This window comes from Astyanax mexicanus, chromosome 6, assembly GCF_023375975.1.
Source record: "Astyanax mexicanus isolate ESR-SI-001 chromosome 6, AstMex3_surface, whole genome shotgun sequence".
In the NCBI taxonomy this organism is placed as follows: domain Eukaryota; kingdom Metazoa; phylum Chordata; class Actinopteri; order Characiformes; family Acestrorhamphidae; genus Astyanax; species Astyanax mexicanus.
This window is the reverse complement of record NC_064413.1, coordinates 1,049,201-1,072,600: the sequence shown is the minus strand read 5'-3', so window position 1 is coordinate 1,072,600 and position 23,400 is coordinate 1,049,201. Positions and strand designations below refer to the sequence as shown.

At 36.9% G+C, this 23,400-nt stretch overlaps 2 protein-coding genes across 4 annotated transcripts; one reads left to right on the top strand and one right to left on the bottom strand.

Annotated features, from left to right (window-relative positions):
• Window positions 1-242: 242 nt before the first annotated feature.
• Window positions 243-7,990, bottom strand: uba5 (ubiquitin-like modifier activating enzyme 5). 2 transcript variants are annotated; one of them, XM_022666953.2, is made up of 12 exons: window positions 7,689-7,990; window positions 6,934-6,979; window positions 6,730-6,819; window positions 5,719-5,828; window positions 5,478-5,564; window positions 4,795-4,879; window positions 4,137-4,241; window positions 3,893-4,020; window positions 2,638-2,773; window positions 2,434-2,509; window positions 1,611-1,717; window positions 243-859 (listed from the first exon to the last, which is right to left on the bottom strand). In XM_022666953.2, the coding sequence occupies exons 1-12, from the start codon at window positions 7,838-7,840 to the stop codon at window positions 776-778; spliced, it is 1,206 nt and encodes a 401-aa protein (XP_022522674.2). In that variant the 5' UTR covers window positions 7,841-7,990; the 3' UTR covers window positions 243-775. The 2 variants fall into 2 exon arrangements, with proteins under 2 accessions (XP_022522674.2, XP_022522675.2); XM_022666954.2 differs by lacking the exons at window positions 6,934-6,979; window positions 7,689-7,990 and having other exon boundaries at window positions 6,735-6,819.
• A 1,303-nt stretch (window positions 7,991-9,293) lies between these two features.
• Window positions 9,294-23,298, top strand: sh3glb1a (SH3-domain GRB2-like endophilin B1a). 2 transcript variants are annotated; one of them, XM_007255873.4, is made up of 11 exons: window positions 9,294-9,528; window positions 11,475-11,616; window positions 11,915-12,043; window positions 12,999-13,132; window positions 13,521-13,613; window positions 14,776-14,865; window positions 16,238-16,261; window positions 17,150-17,239; window positions 17,360-17,460; window positions 18,678-18,900; window positions 19,820-23,298. In XM_007255873.4, the coding sequence occupies exons 1-11, from the start codon at window positions 9,466-9,468 to the stop codon at window positions 19,925-19,927; spliced, it is 1,197 nt and encodes a 398-aa protein (XP_007255935.3). In that variant the 5' UTR covers window positions 9,294-9,465; the 3' UTR covers window positions 19,928-23,298. The 2 variants fall into 2 exon arrangements, with proteins under 2 accessions (XP_007255935.3, XP_007255934.1); XM_007255872.4 differs by lacking the exons at window positions 14,776-14,865; window positions 16,238-16,261 and having other exon boundaries at window positions 9,296-9,528.
• Window positions 23,299-23,400: the final 102 nt, after the last annotated feature.

The window sequence follows — 23,400 nt, the reverse complement described above, 5'->3', positions numbered from 1 at the left end:
GCTTCCAGTTTTACTTTTTTTAAAAGCTTTACATTTGTTAGGTAAACTTGGGCGTACAGATGCACGATGCACGAATCTAAATCAATCTGAAGATTCAAAGAGTCGAGTAGAACTGCGAATGACTCACATGAACATTATGCAGAGAAAACACCCTTACTTAGCATCGTTCTTGTGTCCTCTTGGTGTAAAAGGTAAAAAAAAAAAAGGGTGTATGTGATTAAAAAGAGACTTTCAGCATGACGTTAACTTGAATGCCAATAAATAATTTATTGATCAAAAGCAGCTAATTGTTTAAAGATCTTTCAGCAAATGAAGTTGAGTTGCAGACATAACTGAGATGCAGTTTATAAGCGGTGTAAAATTATAATAATAATTCATACAACTGCTGGACAGTATTTCCTCTGCTTTATGATGATTACAGTGACTGTTATACAGTAGTCGGATTAAACAAGGGAAAATAATGCAGTCTCTCATTATTAATCACACTTTTCATTTTATATTTACAGTGTTCCCGCAATAAGAACACTAAATACAGGCTCTACTCAGACACAGTTCATTCAAACCTGACGTTACCATGATGTTAATAATGATTGTTAGTTAAAACAGTAAAGCTTTGTTTGTTTTTTTAAAGAAAGGATAAATGAGTTCTTATTTTGTTTTCTGTTGGTGGTAATCAGTTGTAAACAGCATGTTCTCCGTGTGCAGGTGTCAGTTTTCATGTCACACCTGTAACTCAGGTGAGGGGGGGGGGGGGTGGGGGGGGATTTCTCTTCTTCTACATCTTTCTCATCTGAGCCATCAGCTCCTCCAGACTCTGATCCGTCTCCTCCACCGTCTGTCCTGAAGACGCACCTTCATCCTGATCAAACAAAGAAAAAGAGAGAGAGAGAGAACATGATGATAAACAATTTAAACAGAGATGGATGGATGGAGAGGTAGATAGATAGGAAGAAAGATAGAAAAGTAGACAGAAAGAAAGATAGAAAAGTAGACAGATAAAGACAGAGAAAAGTAGACAGAAAGAAAGATAGATGAATGAATGGATGTAAATGTAGAGAGAAAAAAATGCAGACAGAAAGATAAAGTAGACATATAGAATGAAAGTTAGAAAAGTAGATTGATAGAAAGAAAGGTAGATAGATAAAGAAAAAGAAAAGTAGATAGAAAGAAAGATTGAAAAGTAAATAGATGGATGGATGGATAAAAAAGTAGATAGATAGAGAGATAGAAAAGTAGATACATAAAGAGAGATAAAAAAAAAAGTAGTAAGATAGAAAGATAGAAAAGTAGACAAAGATAGATAGATGGATGGAAAAGTACACAGATAGAAAAACTTTTCTTTCTATCTCTCTACTTTTTCTGTCTGACCACTTTCCTGAGAGAGAACCTTAGATATAGTGTAAGAAACAGACAGATACAAAGAAAGAAAAAAAAGTAGATAGATAATAAAAAAGAAAAGTAGACAGAGAGAAACAAAGAAAATTGGATGAATGAATGGATGGATGGATATGTGGATAAATGGTTTATTGATCCCAGAGGGAAATTTTGGAGGTAATGTAACAGTAGGTATTAAGTTATAATATAATAAAGTGATTGTAATTGTTGTGTACCTTCTCAGGTATGGTGTACGCTACAGTTATTCCCTCTGGTAAATCTGGTTTTGGTCCAGATGCAGCTTGAAGCTCCGCCTCCGTCACCTCAGACACCAGTTCAATTCCTACAGAACACAGCAGGAGCCGGGCCAATAATCAGCACAATACACAATACTGACACTATACAATATACTCCTTCTATATATATATATATTACACTGATGTTTATCTACAATGATGGAAATGAGGTGTGTTCAGGAGTATTGCTATCTTGGCATTGGAAAACACAGGAGCTCCACTGACTGAATACAACCTAGACAGAAATACCAATTGTTGATTCTGAACTCTACCTTAGATAAAACTTTAGTATTGTTGTTGTTTCTAAATGCATATTAACTAGGTTTTTTTTGCATTATTTGAGGTCTGAAAGTTCTGCATCTTTTTGTTATTTCAGCCATTTCTCATTTTCTGTAAATAAATGCTCTAAATGAGAATATTTTTATTTGTAATTTGGGAGAAATGTTGTCTGTAGTTTATAGAATAAAACAACAATGTTCATTTTACTCAAACATAAACCTATAAATAGCAAGACCAGAGAAACTGATTCAGAAACTGAAGTGCTCTCTTAACTTTTTTTTTTTATATATATATAAAAATGACTATATATAAAACCTCTCTTTTCTCATTAGAACAAAATGCCAAATGGTAAAAAATTGCCTGTGTTTCTCATGACCACCACAAAACCCACAGAAAGTACCGGACAAAATCCCACGCAGCGGCACTGAAAATAAAAAGCTGACCAAAAAAAAAAGTGACCGCAGTGTGTGTGTGGCACACTCACCCCACTCATTCTCTTCGTGCACTATTTCCTCTTCCTCCTGCACTACTTCCTGTTTTGGGTGCTCTGCTTCTTTTTTCTGTTTAAAGATAAATTATTGGCTTTATTAATGCAGAGTTACAGCTTTAAACTGATGTTTCTGTGAGAAAGGAAGATGGAATATGGTAAATTGTATTGATACAGGTGTCGAAGGAGGCAGGTGATCACCTTGAACTCCTCCTGTTGTCTCCTGCAGTGCTTATCATCACACTGGGGGTTGGCCTTCATGGTCATGGTCGGGAAGAAGTCCAGCATGGCGTTGTAGCCCAAGTAGAAACTGACCGTTCCAAACCCGAGCAAATGCCTGAAATACACACCATCAGAATATTATAGCAGATCAGTGTAAAGAAGAAGAACATCGCCTCACAAACGAAAGCAGCGGAGAGGAAGGAAGTCATGCTGGGCCCTCGATGAGTTACGTTAGGGCAAGTTCCATTCAGTTTTAATGAGCCAGCAGTTTGGGGCAAGTGAAGAAACAGTACACTGGCATTCTATCACTTTTACTACATCCCAATAGAGCTGGGTATAGAAAATTAGATACCAAAAAAGGTTGCGCTTCTCAGGCAGCAGCAGCCTGTCACTCACACAGACACAGAGACAGCGCTGTGTATCTACTACTTTACTTCTTGTGTCAAAAAAACAAAACACTGCAACATGACATGTTTTATTTAATTGCCTTAAGTGACATCACACGTCCTGCAATGTGACTATTGTTCATGTGCACATCGTGATGACGATGATTAAACGATATATCGTGCAGCCCTACTCAGTACTACAGAGTTTATCTTTCGGTACTAACTTAATCGGTGCCTATTTTCGATACTTCAAATGAAAAATGTGCCAAATGTAATATTAACTATTAAGGGGTAAAGCATGTTAGCTGTGTTATTCCACTTTATAATTTGATTTATGCAAATACATTACTTAGCAACAACATAGCAACGAACACTGATACTACAGAAACACCTTAGCATCCACCACACACACCAGAGCAACACCTTAGCAACACCATAGCGAACTAAAGGACTAAAATGTGACTAAAACTATTAACCAGCTAGCCACTGATTAGAAACCACACAGCAACCACTTAGCAACACCTTAGCAACCACCTTATACACCAGAGCAACACTCTAGCAAACACTTAGAAACAACACAGCAACCAATACAGATACCATAGAAACACCCTAGCAACCAGGTAGCAATCGATTAGAAACAACTTAGCAACCACCACAGATACCATGGCAACACCTTAGAATCCACCACAGACACCAGAGCAACACCATAGCAACCACCAGCAACTAACTAGCAACACCATAGCAAACTAAAGGACTAAAATGTGACTAAAAACAATTAAACCTAAGTCCAAAGACTAAGACCTGTGGAATTGAGCGCTGGTGATGCGTGAGCTGTGATTGGCTCTTACTTTAAGACGTTTTGCACGAGGATCCCGGCAACAACACCCATGGTGGTGGGAAGACTGGCAGCACACACTCCATCCTTCTTCAGGGTCTTCTCATCGATATTAGCTGCTACGACCAGCGGAGGGGCGCACTGCGATACAGAATAATCAACAGGAGAATTAGTGTTTATAACCTGGTATAACAGCTTAATAACAGGAGGCTGAATAAAGGCCAGCACTGTGCTGTGCAGGTTAGTTTTAGACGTACAGCAAAACAGGCAGTTTCTCCTGGAATGATGAGCTGAATGTGTCCAGATACAGCGTTCTCACTGACCCCAGACTCCATCCAGATCTGACCCAGCTCATTACACGCCTACAAAATAATAAACAAACAAACAGAATCATTTAAAAACATGTGAACAATCTGCATAATTCCTGTAAAAACCTTTTTACCATCATTTTAGATTAGCAAGTGGTGAGACAGAATATGATATTTGTGAATATGAAGCTTACTTTAATTACAATATTTAGTTTTTGTATATATTTATTATATCTAATAGGGATGCATCAATATTTACAATTAATAAATCAGAAAATTATTGTGCACCTTGTTAGTGTAAATTAGTGCAATTAGTAAGTGGTAAATAATCTTTATTTATATAGCACTTTTCCAGAACAACTCACAAAGTGCTTTACAGAAAAAAAAACAAAAATACAAATATATAAAAATAGATAAAATAATCAACACATGACGAATCAATGTAACAAACTGTTAACATAATCACAATGTTTATACACTTCAAAAAGTAAGAGAATAAAAATAAGCCCTTTAACGTTTCTTTAGGACATGAGCAGATGTTACTTTTCAAAACAAGCATATTTAAAAGTAAAACTGGTACTAAAATGTATCATGATTAAATACTCACTGTGTTAATAGCCATTCGAGCCTCGAAATTATCCACACAACTCAACACCAAGTCCACAGGTTTCCCCTCCTCAAGACCACCATTACTACACACAGACGTCAAAGATAAGTAAAAGGTAAGATAAGTAAACAAAACTTTCATTATTTAAAAAAAAAGTGCTGGATGTTAATCTATACAGATTTCCCTTTTGAAACTGTTTATTTGGGTGAGTAAAGCGCTTCAGTTTATTTGCAGTAAGCTTAGATTTCCAGATTTCTACTAAGGCTGGGTGCAGCAGCATTAGCATTAGCAGCTAACTGCTACATCGCACTGCACTTAGTGCTGTTAGCAAAACTCCTGTATTACTTCTCCTTAATACCTGACTGGTAGAATTCATATATACGTAGCACTGAGGATTATATGGTGCACTGTCAATTTTTGGGAAGATTAAAAGGATATTAAGTGCACATTATGGTGCGAAAAATGTTAAATTAAGACGTGTTTAGCAACAAAATAGAAATGCATGTGGTTAAAATAATTTCAGGATAAAATCCATGTGTAAAAAGGGTCTTATGGTGCAAAAACAATCAGACAAATCAGAAACTATTTGTATTTTTTCCACCAATAAATATGAACCCTTAGCTAATAATCATGCTCATAGATCTCATTAGTAGGAGTGGCTCAAAATACAATAAAATACACACCTGACGCGCTCCATGAAGTGTGTGAAGTTGTCCATGGTGGTGATGTTGTAATTATGAGTCTCAAAAACAACGTCAGGGTTGATGTTTCTGCAGGTGAAATGTGAGCAGTAAGGGAGACTGATGATGATGGTTTATTTATTATTTATTTTAAGTACTGTATGTTATTTTCTTTCTGCTCATTGTTTGAAGCTGAACGTCTGTTCACTCTTTGCTGTCAGTGGTTTCTGGGCGTCTCTCTCACCTCAGTGTGTGTTCTGCTGCCTCCACTTTGCTGAGCCCTGCTTGATGTGGCTGGAAGAAGAGGCGGTTCATGTTGGCCAGCTCCACTTTATCATAGTCAAACAGCAGCAACTGCAGAGGAAATTACAGACACAGCAGAAACAGAGAGAATTCAGTCAGAACTGCAGAGCAAAACCAAGCATCACTTCATAATATCAAAGCAGAACCAGCCAAAAGAGCATCAGCAATAATCTATATATACATACATACTGTGCATATAAAAAAATTAAATATCATTGAAAATAGGGGTGAGCAATATGGCCCTAAAATAATATTACAATATTTCATGGTATTTCCACATGATAACAATAATCTTGTCGATATGACAAAACACTGAATTATATGATATGGAGAGATTAAGTTATTTAAAAAATACTTTTATACATTTGTAACAAAGTCAATGATTCAGAATATCATGATACTAATAATAATAAAGCACTCCAATATCTCTATATATCCAGGAAGTAAAATTAATGATACTGGACGGATATAATCTGTCTCTACGATATTATATCATTCACGATATTCAAATAGGTTAGCAATATTATTGCCTACGATACAATATGGCACACCCCTAATTGAAAAGTTACTTTATTTCAGTAATTCAGTTCAAAATGTAAAACTCATATATTATATAGATCTATTAAAGACAGAGTGATCTATTTTAAGCCTTTATTTATTTTATTGTTGATTATTGATTATGGTTTACAGCCAATAAAAACCCAAAAATTAGTGTCTCAGAAAATTTGAATATTATATAAGAGGCAGTGTGGGCAGTGTGCCAAGTCCTGCTGGAAAATGAAATACATCCAGAATCTCCATAAAAGTTGTCAGTAGCAGAGGGAAGCTGTAAGATATGAAGTGCTGTAAGATTTTGGGGGAAAACAAAACTGCACTGACTTTAGACTTGATAATAAAACACAGCGGGGAGAGAGAGAGAGGTGGATGTATTAGGAGTAAAAAGCTGCATTACCTTACCAATGCCACACCTTGTGAGCATTTCTGCAGTTACGCTGCCCACTCCTCCCACTCCTACCACAGCAACAGTAAACGAGCGGATTTTCTACAGCAGAACACACAGACAATTCTCCATTCCACCTTAAATGTCAAATGCGATAATTATTTTAAAAAAAAGAAAACTTTAGATACAGTATTTAGATACAGTATAATAACACACCTCATAGTCTTCCACAATCCCCATTCTCTTCAGGGCCATCAGTCGACTGCAAGAGAAAATAACACAGTGATCTGAGTCAGTCAGCCAACACATAGCCTAATGCTACCATATGGAACATGTGAGTGTGGGTATGTATGTATACAGCTCTGGATAAAAATAAGAGAGCACTTAAAAATGATGAGTTTCTTTGATTTTACCAAATTAAAAACCTCTGGAATATAATCAAGAGGAAGATGGATGATCACAAACCATCAAACCACCAAACTGAACTGCTTGAATTTTTGCACCAGGAGTAAAGCAGCATAAAGTTATCCAAAAGCAGTGTGTAAGACTGGTGGAGGAGAACATGATACCAAGATAAAAAACAGGGTTATTCCACCAAATATTGATTTCTGAACTCTGATTTCTGAAAACTTTAAAATTATGAACTTTTTCTTTTCTTTGCATTATTTGAGGTCTGAAAGCTTTGCATCTTTTTTTGTTATTTCAGACATTTCTAATTTTCTGCAAATAAATGCTCTAAATGAGAATATTTTATTTGGAATTTGGGAGAAATGTTGTCTGTAGTTTATAAAATAAAACAACAATGTTCATTTTACTCAAACATAAACCTATAAATAGCAAAATCAGAGAAACTGATTCAGACACTTTTTTTTTCATTTTTTTCCAGAGCTGTATATGTGTGTATTTTTATATATGTATACATATACATATATATGTATGTGTGTGCGTATATATGTGTTTGTATTACAGACCTATATGGGTTTGAATCCACCACCTCAGCGCTCATTCTCTCTATCCTCCCTCTCGGCTGGTTTTGCTCCTCGCTGCTTCTCCTCTGTTTACATTTAATCAGCTCGTTTTCCAGCTCGCGGACGCGCAGCTTCAGCTCCTCCACTGTAGCCATCGCTCCTGAACCCGGAGTCCCGCTAAACCCCCGCTAAAACCCGCTAAACCCGTTAAAATCTGCGGTAAACAGGTAAAAACCGCCTGCTTCAATGGACACGTCTACTATTCTACAATCAGCTGGAGCACAGGGCCGCACAATAACTGGTCCGAGTGGAAACATAGTTCTTACTTTTTAGTTCCTTCTCAAATAACATTTACCTTAAACCATAAAATATATACACGTATACTCAAATATACTTAAACTAATATATAATATACGTATTTACAGTCCATGCCTTAAACATACTCTCCAGTTTAATTGTATTAAATGAAGCTTAAATGGTTGCAATAAAAAATAAGGAAAAAATGTTAGAAAAAAGGAGACAGGAGAATACATCATAAAATAGCAACAAAAATAGAATAATGATTTTCGATTACAATACATGTAGGTTTTAGAGTAGTACATTTACATTTGTGAGCATAAAGATTTTCTAAAATCATGTTTCCTTGTTTTTGTTTATATAGTTATATATAATATTATATTATATATTATTATTATTATAATTGTTTATCTCTTTATTGTATTGCTTTACATGTTAGCCTGTTCACTTGTATCCTTTTATACTATATTATTTTATTTATTCTTAATTAAATCTTATATTGTTTGCTTGTTTTTCTAATACTCTTACCATTTAATTTGTATTGTTTTGTTTATCAAGTTCCTTATTTTAGCTCAACCTGATTAAATGCTTTAATATTTAATGTTTTATTCACATTTATTTTCCAGTCCCTTTAAGTTGGAAATGCTCAGCTGCATTAAAAAAATGACGGTTATCCAGTGAAAATAAAGGTTCACTAATTGATTGATTGAATAATTGATTGATTCTTATGCTGCCTTCAAGTCCTCCATTTCTACTTACACATCTCCTCGTGTTTATTAAAATAGCTATTTGTCCACTGCCGCACACCGTAATTGCACTTTGTATGCGTGTTTCCACAAAGATCCATGTTAAAGACACAACAGCCAGTGGAAATGGAGGAGCTACTGAACGTGTTGTCATGTGACCGAGAAAACCTGAAAAATCACTGGTCGTCCTGTTTTTTTAATTGCAGTCCGGATGCAGGAGTTTTAACACTGAGTAGAAGTGTGAAATATTTTCACAGATGTCTCATTTGGAGCTTTATTTAGCTAATAACAACCTGCAAGTGTTTAGCGTTAAGCAGTTTACCATACAAACTGTCTGCATCAATTTACTGACACGCCTCCAACTTGAAGGCATAAAGTACCATCAGCACAACACACACTCATTAATCACTAAAGTGTACAAAAACACAGAAGGACTATCTGCTTGTAGTTGTTTTAAGTTAGTTACTTCAGTTTAAAGTAGAGTAACGGATTATGTTTATGACAGCCCCTCGCCGCAGGCCGCCTGCTCCTCCTCCTCCTCCCCGGGCTGTGCGCTCCCTGCAGCGGCGTGGAGCTTCAGGCGTGTGGGAGGGACTTTCGGTTTTCCACAGCCGGCGCTGCTGCGGGGCTGTACGGGCGCGGAGTTATCGATACGCTGTATCCGGTGCCGATGCGTGGCTGCTGCGCTTTGTATCGACGCGTTCTGGGCTCTGGATTTCGGGTTTAGTTATTAAAACATGGATTTCAACGTTAAAAGATTTGCAGCGGACGCCGGAACCTTCCTGAGCCGAGCTGTGCAGGTAAAGTCCGGGCTGGAGCGCCGCTACTGCCGCCGCTGCTTTCTGTTCTTAAAACTTTATATTTAGTTTATTATTTGAGAACTGCCATCATACTGGGAGGGGTGCGAGGAGTTTTACTGGATGGATAGAGAACTATTATTCAGCTAGATTCGCTTATTTTAGGTAAAATGACAGCTGATAAAACTAAAAATATAACTAATCCACAGGAGCTTGTATTAGCTAGCCAGCTAACTAGCTAACTGGCTACGCTAGGTTAGCTAACTATAAGAATAACCGTTAAGTAGACAAGGAACGTTATTAACTAGGTTAGCTAGCTTCGGTAGCTAGCATTAGCCAGTTAGCTAGCATAAAAAAATCTTGTGAAAACTTCACAAACTCGATATTGTCACGTTTCACGACCAAAGACAACCTTTTAGTCTTGGATTAAGTAATGATTAATGTTAGATTTCTAAGCCTAATTAGCTAAATACGCTAGCTGTTCTGTTCTTTTTTTTGTTACTTTTTAACTGTAGTAGGCTAAGCTAAGCTAACTAGCTAACAAAAGTTTTGGGTAGCAAGCTCAGCACATCCGCTGTAGCTGCGCATGCGCGGCCTGGCAGTAACCCACTGCTTACTTTAGGTTTTCTGAAATTATTTAATATTTTAACCCTTTTAGACCTGAATTATCTCCACTGATGGTCTGTAATATACAGAAAAGAGGACTCTAATATTGTTCTATGATGTAGTATTTATATAGTAAATAAATACAATGAACTAAAAAAATATATATGGTTTTTATATATATATATTTTCTATTGTACATATGTATGTGTGTGTGTGTGTGTGTGTCTTTAAAAAAAATAAAATAATGCGTGGCCTCAACTAACCTAATGCGTAGGAACGAGATAATTAAGGCGGTACCACAACTTAATTGTGTCACTGACCCTTTAAAAGCTGTGTAAAGTTCACCTAATGAAGCTCCTAAGTAACACACATGCATTAGTAAAAAAAAAACAATAGTGACACATTTATTAGTAAAAAAAAAAAAGCATAATATTATGGTAAGATGATGCATAATGTTATAGTAAGAACAAAGTACGAATGCTGGGATTGCTTGTGCAATTGTAGGCTAAGGTTTTAGCTTGCCACACCTACTACTTACACTGGGTTATTTGAAATTAGATCGTATGTAATGCCATAGGGAGTTCAAGGGTTCATCAAAACAGGCTATGTTTGTTCAGTCTTCAGTTGTTCAGTTGGGTCAGCCTGTGCTCACTGCAGCCTCAGCCTTCTGTTCTTAACTGTCAGAAGTGGAAGCTGAGATAATCTTCAGCTGTTGTACACCATCTCAGTGTTTGACATGTTTTGCATTCCAAGATGCACTGCTGCTCACCACAGTCATACACAGGGGTTATCTGTTTTATTGTATCATACAGATTATGTTCTTAAAGTTGTTATGCTAAAATTCCTGGTACCAACAATCATGTAATAATATATTTATAACTCTGTTCTGATTGTTAATGTGAATGTTGCCTAAAGTTGCTGATCCATTGCTCAGGGGCTGCACAATTGGCAACCAAACTATCAGTTTAGCTGAATCAAGTTCTTTTGAAGCATCAACACATCAAAGACCCGTTAAACATAATGTTCTAATCTTATAATGTTCTAATCTTTACCAAATTAAAAACCTCTGACATATAATTAAAAGCATGATGCATGATCACAAGCCATCAAACCAAGCTAAAGGCATAGAGTTATCCAAAAGCAGTGTGTAAGACTGGTGGAGGAGAACATGATGCCAAGATACATGAAAAAAAAAATTATTCCAAAAAAAACAAGGTTTTTCCACCAAATATGGATTTCTGAAAGCTCTGTATCATTTTTTGTTATTTCAGCCATGTCTTATTTTTTTGCAAATAAATGATCTAAATAACAGTTGAATTTTTTTTGTATTTGTGTTTATCTAGTTCACAGAGGAGAAGCTGGGCCAGGCGGAGAAGACTGAGCTGGATGCACATTTGGAAAATCTTCTCACCAGAGCAGAATGTACCAAACACTGGACAGAGAGGATTCTGAAGCAGACAGAAGTGCTGCTGCAGCCAAATCCAAGTAAGAGCACCGCACATGTAATTTGTGGCCTCTAATTGTTTTTCAGGCTGAGCATTTGAGACGCCTTTTGAGTTCCTGAATGCTGTGTTTGGTCTGTTTCACACGTACTGCCTATTTCAGCACTCAGGTTAGAGCGTTCACACGGCCTGCGTCAGCAGTGTGAAAAACTGTCCCAGACACCTCGAGTGGAGCTTTTTTTAAAGCTAATTATTAATATGTCTTTTTATTCTTTATTATTCTGTAATGTGAATGTTGATGCAAGTACTTAATAAAGTGTCTCTCTTCTTTCACTCTGCAGATGTTCGGATAGAGGAATTCTTTTATGAGAAATTGGACAAAAAAGCCCCCACGCGAATGAACAACCACGAGCTGCTGGGTCAGGCCATGATCGACTCCGGAAACGAGTTTGGGCCCGGAACGGCTTACGGTTAGCATCAAGAATTGCATTCAAAATAGCCAAATTTAATAAGAGCTAAAGGTTTTAAAATTGCATTACGTTTTTTTTCAGTTTCATGATGTGGATTCAGTATTCTCACAGTTTTGTTGCACATTTCCAGTTTGTTAATTGTGTGGAATATGGAGCTAAACTAGAGTTCATTTTCTCTGTTAAAGCTCTATAACTTAAACTTTATAACTTAGAAATATTCTCATTTAAAACCATCATAACTACCCTATGATGTTGTATAATGCAGTATAAAAAGGATCTAGTCTGCCTAAAAAGGAAAAATAAATCATGATTTTAATTATTATGGTTAATAACAGAATATTGCTGTTATGAATACAATAAATTTGTAAGTGACCGAGATCACTAATATAAACATCATTAATTAACCTCAATTACGTAATTCATTACTGGATATGGCATAACTAAGGTAATATACCCAACATTAAAATAATGAAATATTAATTTCTTGATTTTGAAGTAAAATACAATTATCGCAAATATCTAACATAACTGATTTAATTGCAATAAGTTGGTCTAAAGCTGCTGAATCGTGGTTACATTTGCATATGGTTGTGGTTGGAAATTTACATAAACTCATGAAAGTGCATGAAAGTCGTGGCAATACTGAATCAGAATACTCTCAGTGATTTCTAAAGAAATCTATATTTATGGGTCAAAATGAGTGTACGATAGTGTTGCACAATATTGGAAATGACGGACATTAGATTTGACCAGATTTCAATAGAAGTAAATGATAAACTTACACAATTATTAATACTGATAAATATTACAAAATGTCCCTTAGTTGGGGTTATGTGATGGTATAGGTAAGCAGTTTACACAATGCTAATTGTAGTTGTTGTAACTTATTGTATAATTTATTGTGGAAATATGATTTTTGGCACCCAGTTAGTTGATTTTTTTTGTGTTTCTGTAGGAAATGCTTTGGTAAAATGTGGCGAGACGGAGAAGGAGATTGGTGGAGCTGAGAGGGAGTTTATCCAGAGCTCAGCTATCAATTTTCTCACACCTTTTAGGAACTTTCTGGAAGGTGACTTCAAAACGATATTGGTAAGTTAAGAACTTAAAGTAAACATAATACGCAAAACGTACTTTTTGCTGATGCAGCATTTCCGAGTAGCATCACAGCGCTAACGCTCGGAGGAAAGCGCAGAGACTCGGTTCTGATACGTCAGCTCACAGACGCAGCCTTGTGCTGATCCACATCACCCTAGGAGTGATGAGGGGAAAGAGTGCCATCTACTGTACTGTACCCACCCAGAGAGAGAGCAAGGTTAATTGTGCTCTTTCAGGGCTCTGGCAGCTGACAGCCAGCTGCATGACCGGGATTCAAACCAGCGATCTCCCGATTATAATGGCAGCTTAGTCTTTTATTGATGAAATATAAACAAATAAAGCAGTTCAACTCTTCTTCTCTTCTCTCTCTCTTTCCTAACAGAAAGAACGTAAGCTGTTACAAAATAAACGTCTGGATCTTGATGCTGCGAAGACGAAGCTGAAGAAAGCCAAGATGGCTGAGGCCAGAGCTGCAGTGAGTTACATTACGTTACATTTAGCTTCTTCTGCTTACTTCAGATCTGTTCATACCTGACAGGATTCATTTAGACAAGATGTTGTCCTCTCTACTTTTGATAAGGTCTTTCTTGGTAGCCAGTGTGACCATGTGATCAAAATCAGAGTCAAAAAAGAGAAAATATCTGATATCAAGTGTCTTAAATCAAAACTAAATTTATCTTCTGTACACACGGCTTTAACCTTAACTGATTGAAGTTTCATAGTAAAAACTATTTTAGGTCAAAAAGGACATTTCACAGTCCTCAGCAGGTTTACGTTTGTACATCATTTATGTGCCCAGAGCCTTAATAAGTAATCAGTTTTCAGATGAGCATTTCCCAATCCATCTCTATTCTGTAAGACAATTTTTGATTTTATTTCTTTGTTTTAGACTTCTCTCTACACAAACATGCATGCAAAAATATAACAAAAAATAACTAAATTTCCTTCATTGAGAAGTGAGCTTTGAAAGGACAAATCTGTTAGATCCCTAATTATGAAAAAAAAATGTCTGTCTGTCTATCTAAAGATTTAGGTGTTCAGAAATCAATATTTTTTTAGTCACACTTTTCATGCATCTTGGCATCATGTTCTCCTCCACCAGTCTTACACACTGCTTTTGGATAACTTTATGCTGCTTTACTCCTGGTGCAAAAATTCAAGCAGTTCCCCTTGGTTTGATGGCTTGTGCTGTAGAAACATCAAATTTTTTAATGAGTAAAATAAATACAGTATATTAAAGAACACACATTTTCTCTTAAATCAATTTAACTTGTTCTTTATAATGTATAATATATGTATATTCGCTAATATTACTGTTTATTAATAAGTTATAATTTATTCTTGGAAAAACACAACCTGTTATTAAATCAGTCATAATGTAATGTCCCATTTCGTATCAGTTCTAGGAGATGATTGGAGGGAGTATGCAGAAATGTGATATATGTGTGTGCTTGTATGTGTGTGTGTATTGGACAGTTACGGAAATACGGAACATTTAATTGCCAAATATATGGTAATTATCCATAAAACTATAATTTACAGGATGAGTGGCAACCCCTCCATCTGCATCGTGCTAAAATTGCAGCTCTTGACTCTTACGCTTTTGTCTCTGCCCTCATTTTCACACGTTTTTCCAGCCTCTTAGCACCACTCCCCCGCCGGGAGACGTCGGCTACGCGGCTAACGTCTGTTACTTGGTGAATTTTCTTCATGTGAAATGGCTGAAGGTTGGTCTTTCTTATGCGCTGCGCAGCTCCTCAGAGATAGGGTGTTGGGTGTTGGCTTCCTCTTTTAAGCTGCTGATTAAGCTTCTTTTAATCCCTTGTTGTGAGTATGACTGGCAGCCTCATCCCTAGCTTCCCTTTTTTTTCTCGCCTCCAAAGCTGGACAGAATTTCCATGTTTGCTCAACAGCTCCAAACCGTTTCAACACGGAGCGCTTAGCTGCGTTCCACTTTCGAAACAGAGACGAAAACGCTGCGTGAAGATGCTGATGATCTTCTCATGACTTAGATCCCTGAATGTATGGGCACAACAAACAATTCACACACACACACACACACACACACACTTCTGCAAACGTAATGCGGTCTATTCTCTTGTGCCGTTTCAGAGATCAGCTGAATAAGCTGGGTTTAGGTAGTGCTATTGCTTCACCAATGATGTGATGCTCTTCAGCATTACTTCCCTTTACTGACACTGTAAACTCTTCAAAAGACAAGACAAAACAAGACAAGACAAGATTAACATGCTGTATTTTTCACACTATATGGTAAACCGAAATATAAGGCACGATATCAAAGTCAATAAACGTCTATTTTCTGGTCTATTTTCATACACTAGGCGCTCCTGGTTATAGGGTGCATTTTGCAACACTAGTAAGGAACAGGGGTGCCGCCATGTTTTCCTTCTAATTTAGCAGTAAAGCTGTAAAGCTAAAATAATTTAATCTACACAGATTTCTCCTTAAACCTGTTTATTTGGGTGAGTAAAGCGCTTCTGTTTATTTACAGTAAGCTTAGATTTACAGATTTCCACTAAAGCCGCGATTAGCTACACTGAGAAACCCGGTAAGTGTTTTCCGGTAAGCCAAATGCGCTATCCGCTAGTAGCTTGTTTTAACATAGTAAACACGCAGACTACAGTCAGATATACTCACCTAGCACAGCTGGTAATGCTAATGTTGCTCCAGCAGCGCTAGCCATGCAAGTAGTATGCTTAGGGAAAAATATGTATAGCTGCTGAGATCTCATGGCGACAGTATGAGAATGAGATGAATCATGTCAGCTGTTAAATAAATATGCTGTGTGAGAATAATTATCACTTTTTTTTATTTTTTGCCCCAATTCAGAGAAGGGCAAAAATTATCGTTTGGGATTAATATTTAAATAATACCCAGCACTGATCATTTCATGCCTCTGATCCTTTTCAGCAGTTGAGTGTGTGTATGTATAGTGTTAGTTTTTGTGTGTGTGTGTGTTGGAGATGGTGTAAGTGAGTTAGAATTGATTGATTGTGTATCTGATGAGTTGCTGGCTGCGTTGAGTCTGTGATAGGAGCACAGTGTTAATGAGTTTCACTGTTTTTAAACGCTGCACAGATGTGGGCGGAGGAAGTGATGAAGGTAAGAGGAATGTTCAGATGTTCTGGGTGCTCTGAGCTTTTTGGCAGTGCAATCTGAGAGCCACTTCTCGAGGAACAGCCATGAAAAACTGGAAAGAAAAGCATCAATAGAGATCACTGTTAATTCAGTTTTTTTGTATATATTTTTTTGTATATTGTAGAGGATGTTACTGAAACAAAAGCAGGTAGACCTAGTATTATAATGCTGATATGGTTGCAGATACATAAGCATTTATAAAATGTAGAACTACATTTACTTGAATTAGCATAGAAGCACTTAAGTTTTATAATATTGGCCAATATTAATCAATTAAGACAATTCCAGTATCGTACGACTAGTGCATTTCTAGTAGTGTGAAACAAGACTGCATGATGTGGACAAAATATTAGTATTGTGATTAAATCAGCATTATTAATTAGCAAACCAAAACACAGCTACAGACTGGTAAAGGACTGGCGTACATTGTTTTGACCAGCATAATAAACCATCACTGCCCTGCAAAGACCTTGTATCTCCATTATCTCCATTTTTGCCGTCACTATATACATAATTCGAACTTGGCAGTTGTTCTTTATGTTGTATCACAACTTTTTATAGTGAATAGGCCAATAGAAATACTAAATACTCCAGATTGACCCTTAAACCAACTGCTAATCTGGAGGTTCACATAATTTTACAACTTTATTGTAACTGGTTTCTCATTATCTACTTTTAGTACTTCTGATCTAAAAATCTGATTGTGTTTTAGGTCAGATTTATGCAGAAATATAGAAAATTATAAAGGGTGATACAGAGTATAGGAAAATTCATTAGCATATCATTTTCTTCTTCCATAAACAGGGTAAATGCTGTGTTACATAACATGTTTATTATCTCTCTCTCTCTCAGGCGGAGCAGGATCTGAAGATGACGCAGAGTGAGTTTGACAGGCAGGCTGAGATAACTCGACTCCTGCTGGAGGGAGTCAGCAGCACACATGTACGTCCTGCAGCTTAGCTTAGCTTTATCTTAGCATATCTTTGACTCAGTCCAAAAGGCCAGTATTGAGAGTAAAGCCTGTGTTTATGTTCCACTGTTGTCTGTATCTGTCGTACACAGGCTCATCACCTCCGCTGCCTGAATGACTTTGTGGAGGCTCAGACCACGTATTACGCTCAGTGCTATCAGTACATGGTTGACCTACAAAAACAGCTTGGAAGGTACTCCCACATCCTATACCTTACAGACGTGTCTTTTGCTGTGTTTACACTACTAAGCTGAAGCAGCGTTCCCTAAATTATACAAAAAAACTTTTAATTAAACCTCGTTTTTATATTTTATCAGTTTCAGTAGTACTCCTTAATTTAAGTCGTTTGCAAAAAGAAGTTTTATAGGTCAAGGAGGAGTAATTAATCCCTTAAATTAAGAGTTACCACCAGTATAGAAGAGTATGGGGTAGTATGGAAAAGTGTTGGGTAGTATGGGGGGGTAGCGAGGAGTATGGGGTAGTGTGGGTAGTATAGCAGAATATACAGTTGTATGGAGGGAAATAGAACTGGTAACTTGAGTATATGTTAGTATAGAAGAGTGTAGGTAGTATAGGGGAAATATAGAAGAGTATAGGGTGGTGTGTAGTATAGAACAGTATAGAAGAGTATGAGGAAGTGTGGGCAGTATAGAAGACTAGAGGAGTACGGGGGAGTATAGAAGAGTATGGGGAAATGTGGGGAGTTTAGAAGAGTATTGGGAATACAGAAAAGTGCAGGGTAGTATAGGATACTGTGGGTAGTATAGAAGAATATACAGTAGTATGGTGGAGTATAGAACTGGTAACTTGAGTATATGTTAGTATAGAAGAGTGTAGGGGGAATATAGAAGAGTATGGGGTGGTGTGTAGTATAGAACAGTATAGAAGAGTATGGGGTGGTGTGTAGTATAGAACAGTATAGAAGAGTATGGGGAAATGTGGGGAATTTAGAAGAGTATTGGTAGTAGTGTGGGTATAGAAGTATGGAAGAGTATAGGGTAGTATAGAAGAGTGTGGGGTAGTATAGGTTAGTGTAGAAGAGTATGGGGGAATATAGAAGAGTATGGGGTAGTATAGTGTAGTGTGGGAAGTATAGAGGAGTATAGGGTAGTATAGAAGAGTATGGAGTAGTATAGGGTAGGGTGGCTAGTATAAAAGAGTATGGGACAGTATAGGGTAGTATAGGTGGGAATATAGAAGTGTATAGGGTAACATGGTGGAAGTATGGAAGAGTATAGAAAAGTAAAGGGTAGTGTGAGGGAGTATAGAAGAGTATGTGGGAGTATAATTAGTATATTTTTAAGAGCATTGGTTTAAAGAACAAAGTGACTCAGTGCGAGTGGATGTGTAATTATGACCCATTATTTGTTAAATTAGTCGTTGTTTTTGCTGTCTTCCTCTCCACTGCAGCTTCCCGTCCACGTTCTCCTCCAATAATAACCAGGCATCGATGATGGGCGGGGCCAGCGTTTCCGTGCCGACCCTGCCGGTGTCCTCTTCTCTTCCCGGCGCCGGGGGGAGGAGCTCCTCGGGCTTCAGCGAGCTGCTGAGCTCGGGCGGGAGCCGTAAAGCACGAGTTCTGTACGATTACGATGCTGCCGGCAGCAGTGAACTCTCCCTCCTCGCTGATGAGGTGGGCGGTGCTTATTTTTGGATTTGTACTTGAGGAAGAAGCGACAAAGAAAGAAGTGAAACTTTCAGACATACAGCTTTTAAACACTGGGCACGACTTACTGACTAACCAAGTATTTACAGGATCTTTCTGTTTCACTAGTAAAATACTGTTTATATTTACAAACTAACAACAAATAGAACGCAAGGTCACACAGGGTCACTGATGCAGTGCACCAAAAGCTGTTTAATCACTGTTAACAAGAAAAAAATAAATCTTAAATACAATTAATTGCAGAATTGTTGTTGTGTGACATTTTTCAGTTCATTTAGTTAAGAAAAGATGCATATTTAAATGAAAATCTTTTATTTGTGCTTTATAGTGCTTTTTATTACTTTGCAATAAAATAGAACATTTTGCTACTGTTGTAATACTAATAAATAAAAACATTTTTTTATCTAAAACCTAAAAAAGAACATACAAAATGCAGGCTTTTTATTTATTTATTTTATTATCGTTATTTTATATATTTTATTTATTTTTTTTTTACTGCATTGCCAAAGTACCGGATTGGGACTCAAATGACTCAAACTGGGGGCAAAAAAATGTGATCGGGACCTGATTGCAACATCTGCTCTTGAGAGTGGCAATCTTTAAGGGGTTGAATAGTTTTGTCAATGAGGAAATCACAACAAGGACATTTGTTTGTATATTAGAAAAACATATTGTTGTGATTTATACAAGTTATCTAATCTGATTGTGTGTGAACAAGATAAAAAATTGATGTTAAACTTGCTAAAACACTTAACTGCAATTAGGGTTAATAATAAAAGGCTTATCTTATCCTAAATCATTTTGAACACATTTTGTGTGTTACTGTACTTTACAAGAAAATTACCCCATTAAAAAGCCCATCGCTGATCTGTTTCATCTTCCTCAGGTGATCACAGTGAGCAGTGTCCCAGGCATGGACTCTGATTGGCTGATTGGGGAGCGTGGAAACCAGAAGGGCAAAGTGCCAATAACCTACCTTGAGCTGCTGAACTGAGGGATGAGTTAAAGATCTCAACGCCAACTGCAAAAAAGAGAGAAAAGGAAAACCCTGCGTATAATTCATATTTAATGTGTATATACAACTGTGCTTGAACGAGCTGCTTCCTCGCCATCAGTATCTCATGGATATTTATACCCAACCAGGGAAGACCGTCTCACACGAGGCCTTTCTGTTTACGAGCTGAGTTAACGCCTCAGCTTTTTACAAGCGCTTTTAATGTGAGAGATCATTACCGCCAGCACTCCTCCATCTTTATAAAGAATGCCAGGTTCACACTACACGATTTTAGCCCAGTTTTACAGTCGCTGACAGAGGAAAAACAAAAATCAGGGATCTCTCGGCGCTTGCCCGGCGAATATTTGGCATGCTAGATATCTGACCCAGTCGGCGACTGGGAGTCGGGAGTCAGGAGCAGCAGCTACTCACAGCCAATAGAATTACAAAAAAAGAGCTCCAAAAAAACACTCCTGCTTTACTAGAGCCGTTTATGGAGAGTCTGACCACTTTCTGTTTCTCTGTTATATCAGTAAATGACTGTTAAACTCTAGAGTGAGTCCTCTACAAATGGGGTGAATGGAGCTAAATGAGCTAAATGCGAAAACTTTAAATTAACAATATTAATGAACTACTTGTTCTGAGCATTTCTTTAATTTCTCTTAAAAAAAGCTATAAAAGCATGCCTGTATTCTTTAGTTTCTCTACAGAAAACTGAACATTTTTACACTGTAAAGCACTAGCATTACTGCTACTGTGAGCTGATTGGTTGATTGGAGTTCAAAACGATAAAAAATGATGTCTGCTGTGCTGAAACATTTGATCTAGTTCTGTGTTGAGGACATGATTACATATATTTAAGTATAAACTCTGGTTTTTCTTAGTTGCTTCATATGAACCCATGTTGTTCATGTTGGACTCACTTTAAGTGCGTATTCTCCTCTATAGAGATTCTCTGGAATAGAATTTCTAGTTCTCGTATGTTTAGTTCTGGTGTTTTCTCGTGATAAACGTGTTTCTGGAGAGCTGTCAGGTGTGTTAGCGATTTTAGACAGCGGAAAAATTGTGTAATTCGTGACTCTGTGTCGCAGATCAGTCGTGTAGTGTGAACCTGGCATAACGTGGGACAGACTGCCAGCATGTAGCTTATCTTGTTTTATGTATTTAAGTGCTTTGCCAGTGGAGTTGTTTGGCTCGTGGGTGAAATGTGTAAATTTAAAAGTCTTATGCTCCAAAAAGGTCAATGTAGACTTGACTACCTGGAACATTTGTAGGTTAACTTTTAACCTTTCTCTTGGGAACCATAAGGAAACCATGACTGTGTCGGGTCTTAAGCACGTTGCTTTTAGCAGCAGGTGGGCGGAGATGAAACCTGAGGTGAATATTTTTGTTAAAAATATGAGGGCTGTCTAATTTCTAAGTCATTGTAGCCATATACCTCAGATATTACACTATGTGGCTTATCTTATCTTATCTTATCGTACCTTCTGCTTTTTTGTTTTTTAAAATTAATTAGGTAATTTGTGAAGCTCATGAGGAAACTTCCCGTCTTCACGACGCCCCACCCTGCTTTTATTCATTTCAGAGACCTTTAATGAACACTGTGGAGAACGAACCAACAGTATTCAGAGCTCGAACTTACGTTAGGAATATATGTTTTGATATAAGACTTTTATTTTGTAAAGTTTTATACAGTTTAGGTTACTGTAAGGTACAGCTAAGGTATAATTTAAGTGTTGCGTGCCTTAAAATGTCATTGTGCCTTATCACAATAAACTGTAATTAACTGTAGAGCTTTAATCAGGAGTTTAATCAGGAAACGGTGGTCTAACGATCAGTACTAGTATTAGGAGTGTACCTTGTGCCGGACTGTAAAAACTGTAAAAGATATAAAATATGTTTTGTAACTTTAAAAGATAAAAAAAAAGCCTAACGATACAGCATTTATGGGTAAATTCAACTCATCAATCAACCCTGTCTTTAGTCTTTGTTAATGTTTAATATTGATTTTTTTTTTCCCATTAAATAATTTTATTTTAATGCCAATTACCCAACCCACTCCCTCTATCACTAGTAAGGCTCCAACAGTGCACTCGGAGGAAAGCGCAGCGACTCAGCTATTATACATCAGCTAACAGACAACGCCCGTGCTGACCAACATTACATTAGAAGTGATAAGTCGAGGGCTAATTGTGCTCTCTCGGACTCCAGCTGCTGATGGCGATCCTTACATCCTAGTGTTTAGCAGATCTTTAGCAAATTTTAAGTTTAAGCCTTTTGGTCAGTTAAATTGTTGCATTAAAATTCCTATTAATATATTTATCTATTGCGATTTAAAAAAAATGTAATAGTGGCCCAGAGCTGCCACTATGATCAGGAGATTGCTGGTTTGAATCCAGGTCATGCAGCTTGCCGTCAGCTGCCGGAGTCCTGAGAAAGCACAGTTGCCGACTAGCAGCTGAATAAGTGAGACAATAATAATTAATGTATATTATAATTAATAATAAATGAATTGGAGAAAAAAAATGGAAGAATTTGAAAAATAAATCTTAAAATCCATTTTATACATTTTTCAACCAATTACAGTACTGAAATGAGTGTCTGTTAATGCAAACAATGCATGAGCAAGGATAGTATTATTAACTACTATTTATCACTTCATTTAAAAAATATAGCCCCATTTTCTAATGATATTGCATAATATAAAGGATGGCGTAGAACTAGCTAACATTAGCCGCGAGCTAGCTAACCTTGCCAGGGAGAGAACTAAGGTTAGCGGAGTTAATATTAGCGGCAAGTTAGCTATCATGCTAACATTAGCTGCGAGTTAGCTACATTACCAGGGAGAAAACCAGAATTAGCAGAGAGCTAACTAACGTTAGTGGCCAGCTAGCTAGCATGCTAACATGTTCTGCATCAAACAGAACAAAATAGAAACTAAAATCAATAAATGGGAAACATTAAGTTTTCATTTTCAATACAATTATATTACAATTCCTACTAAAGAAATTATGACTAAACTTTTGGGCCTTAAATTATATTTATTGAGTTTTTTTTTTAAAGTTCCTAAAAAGCATTAAATTTGACAGATACCTCTGTATCACCGGATCATCGCTGCTCCCTAAAAGATTGCTAGTTTCTGCAGTTACAGATTTTATCACAGGAGGAAATGTTAAAACTGATGAGTTGAGTTTGGTTATTTTTGCTGTACAGTTAGGCACCCTTAACTTAATATGCACAAATTACCATATGCAGTACATGCACAAACTGTACGTTTACATTGGGAGGCCATAAATGTTTTGTGTTATGTAATTTCTTTTGACCTGTTATAGAAAAAGGCTTTTTCATTATAGAATAAAGAAATGATTTTACGCTTTTAGCTCCCTTTGTGTGATTTTTAATTGTATTTTATGTTAAAACTTTCAATACCTCACCCTGCACCCTCTTTAGTTGGACAGTTCTATTATGTGCCA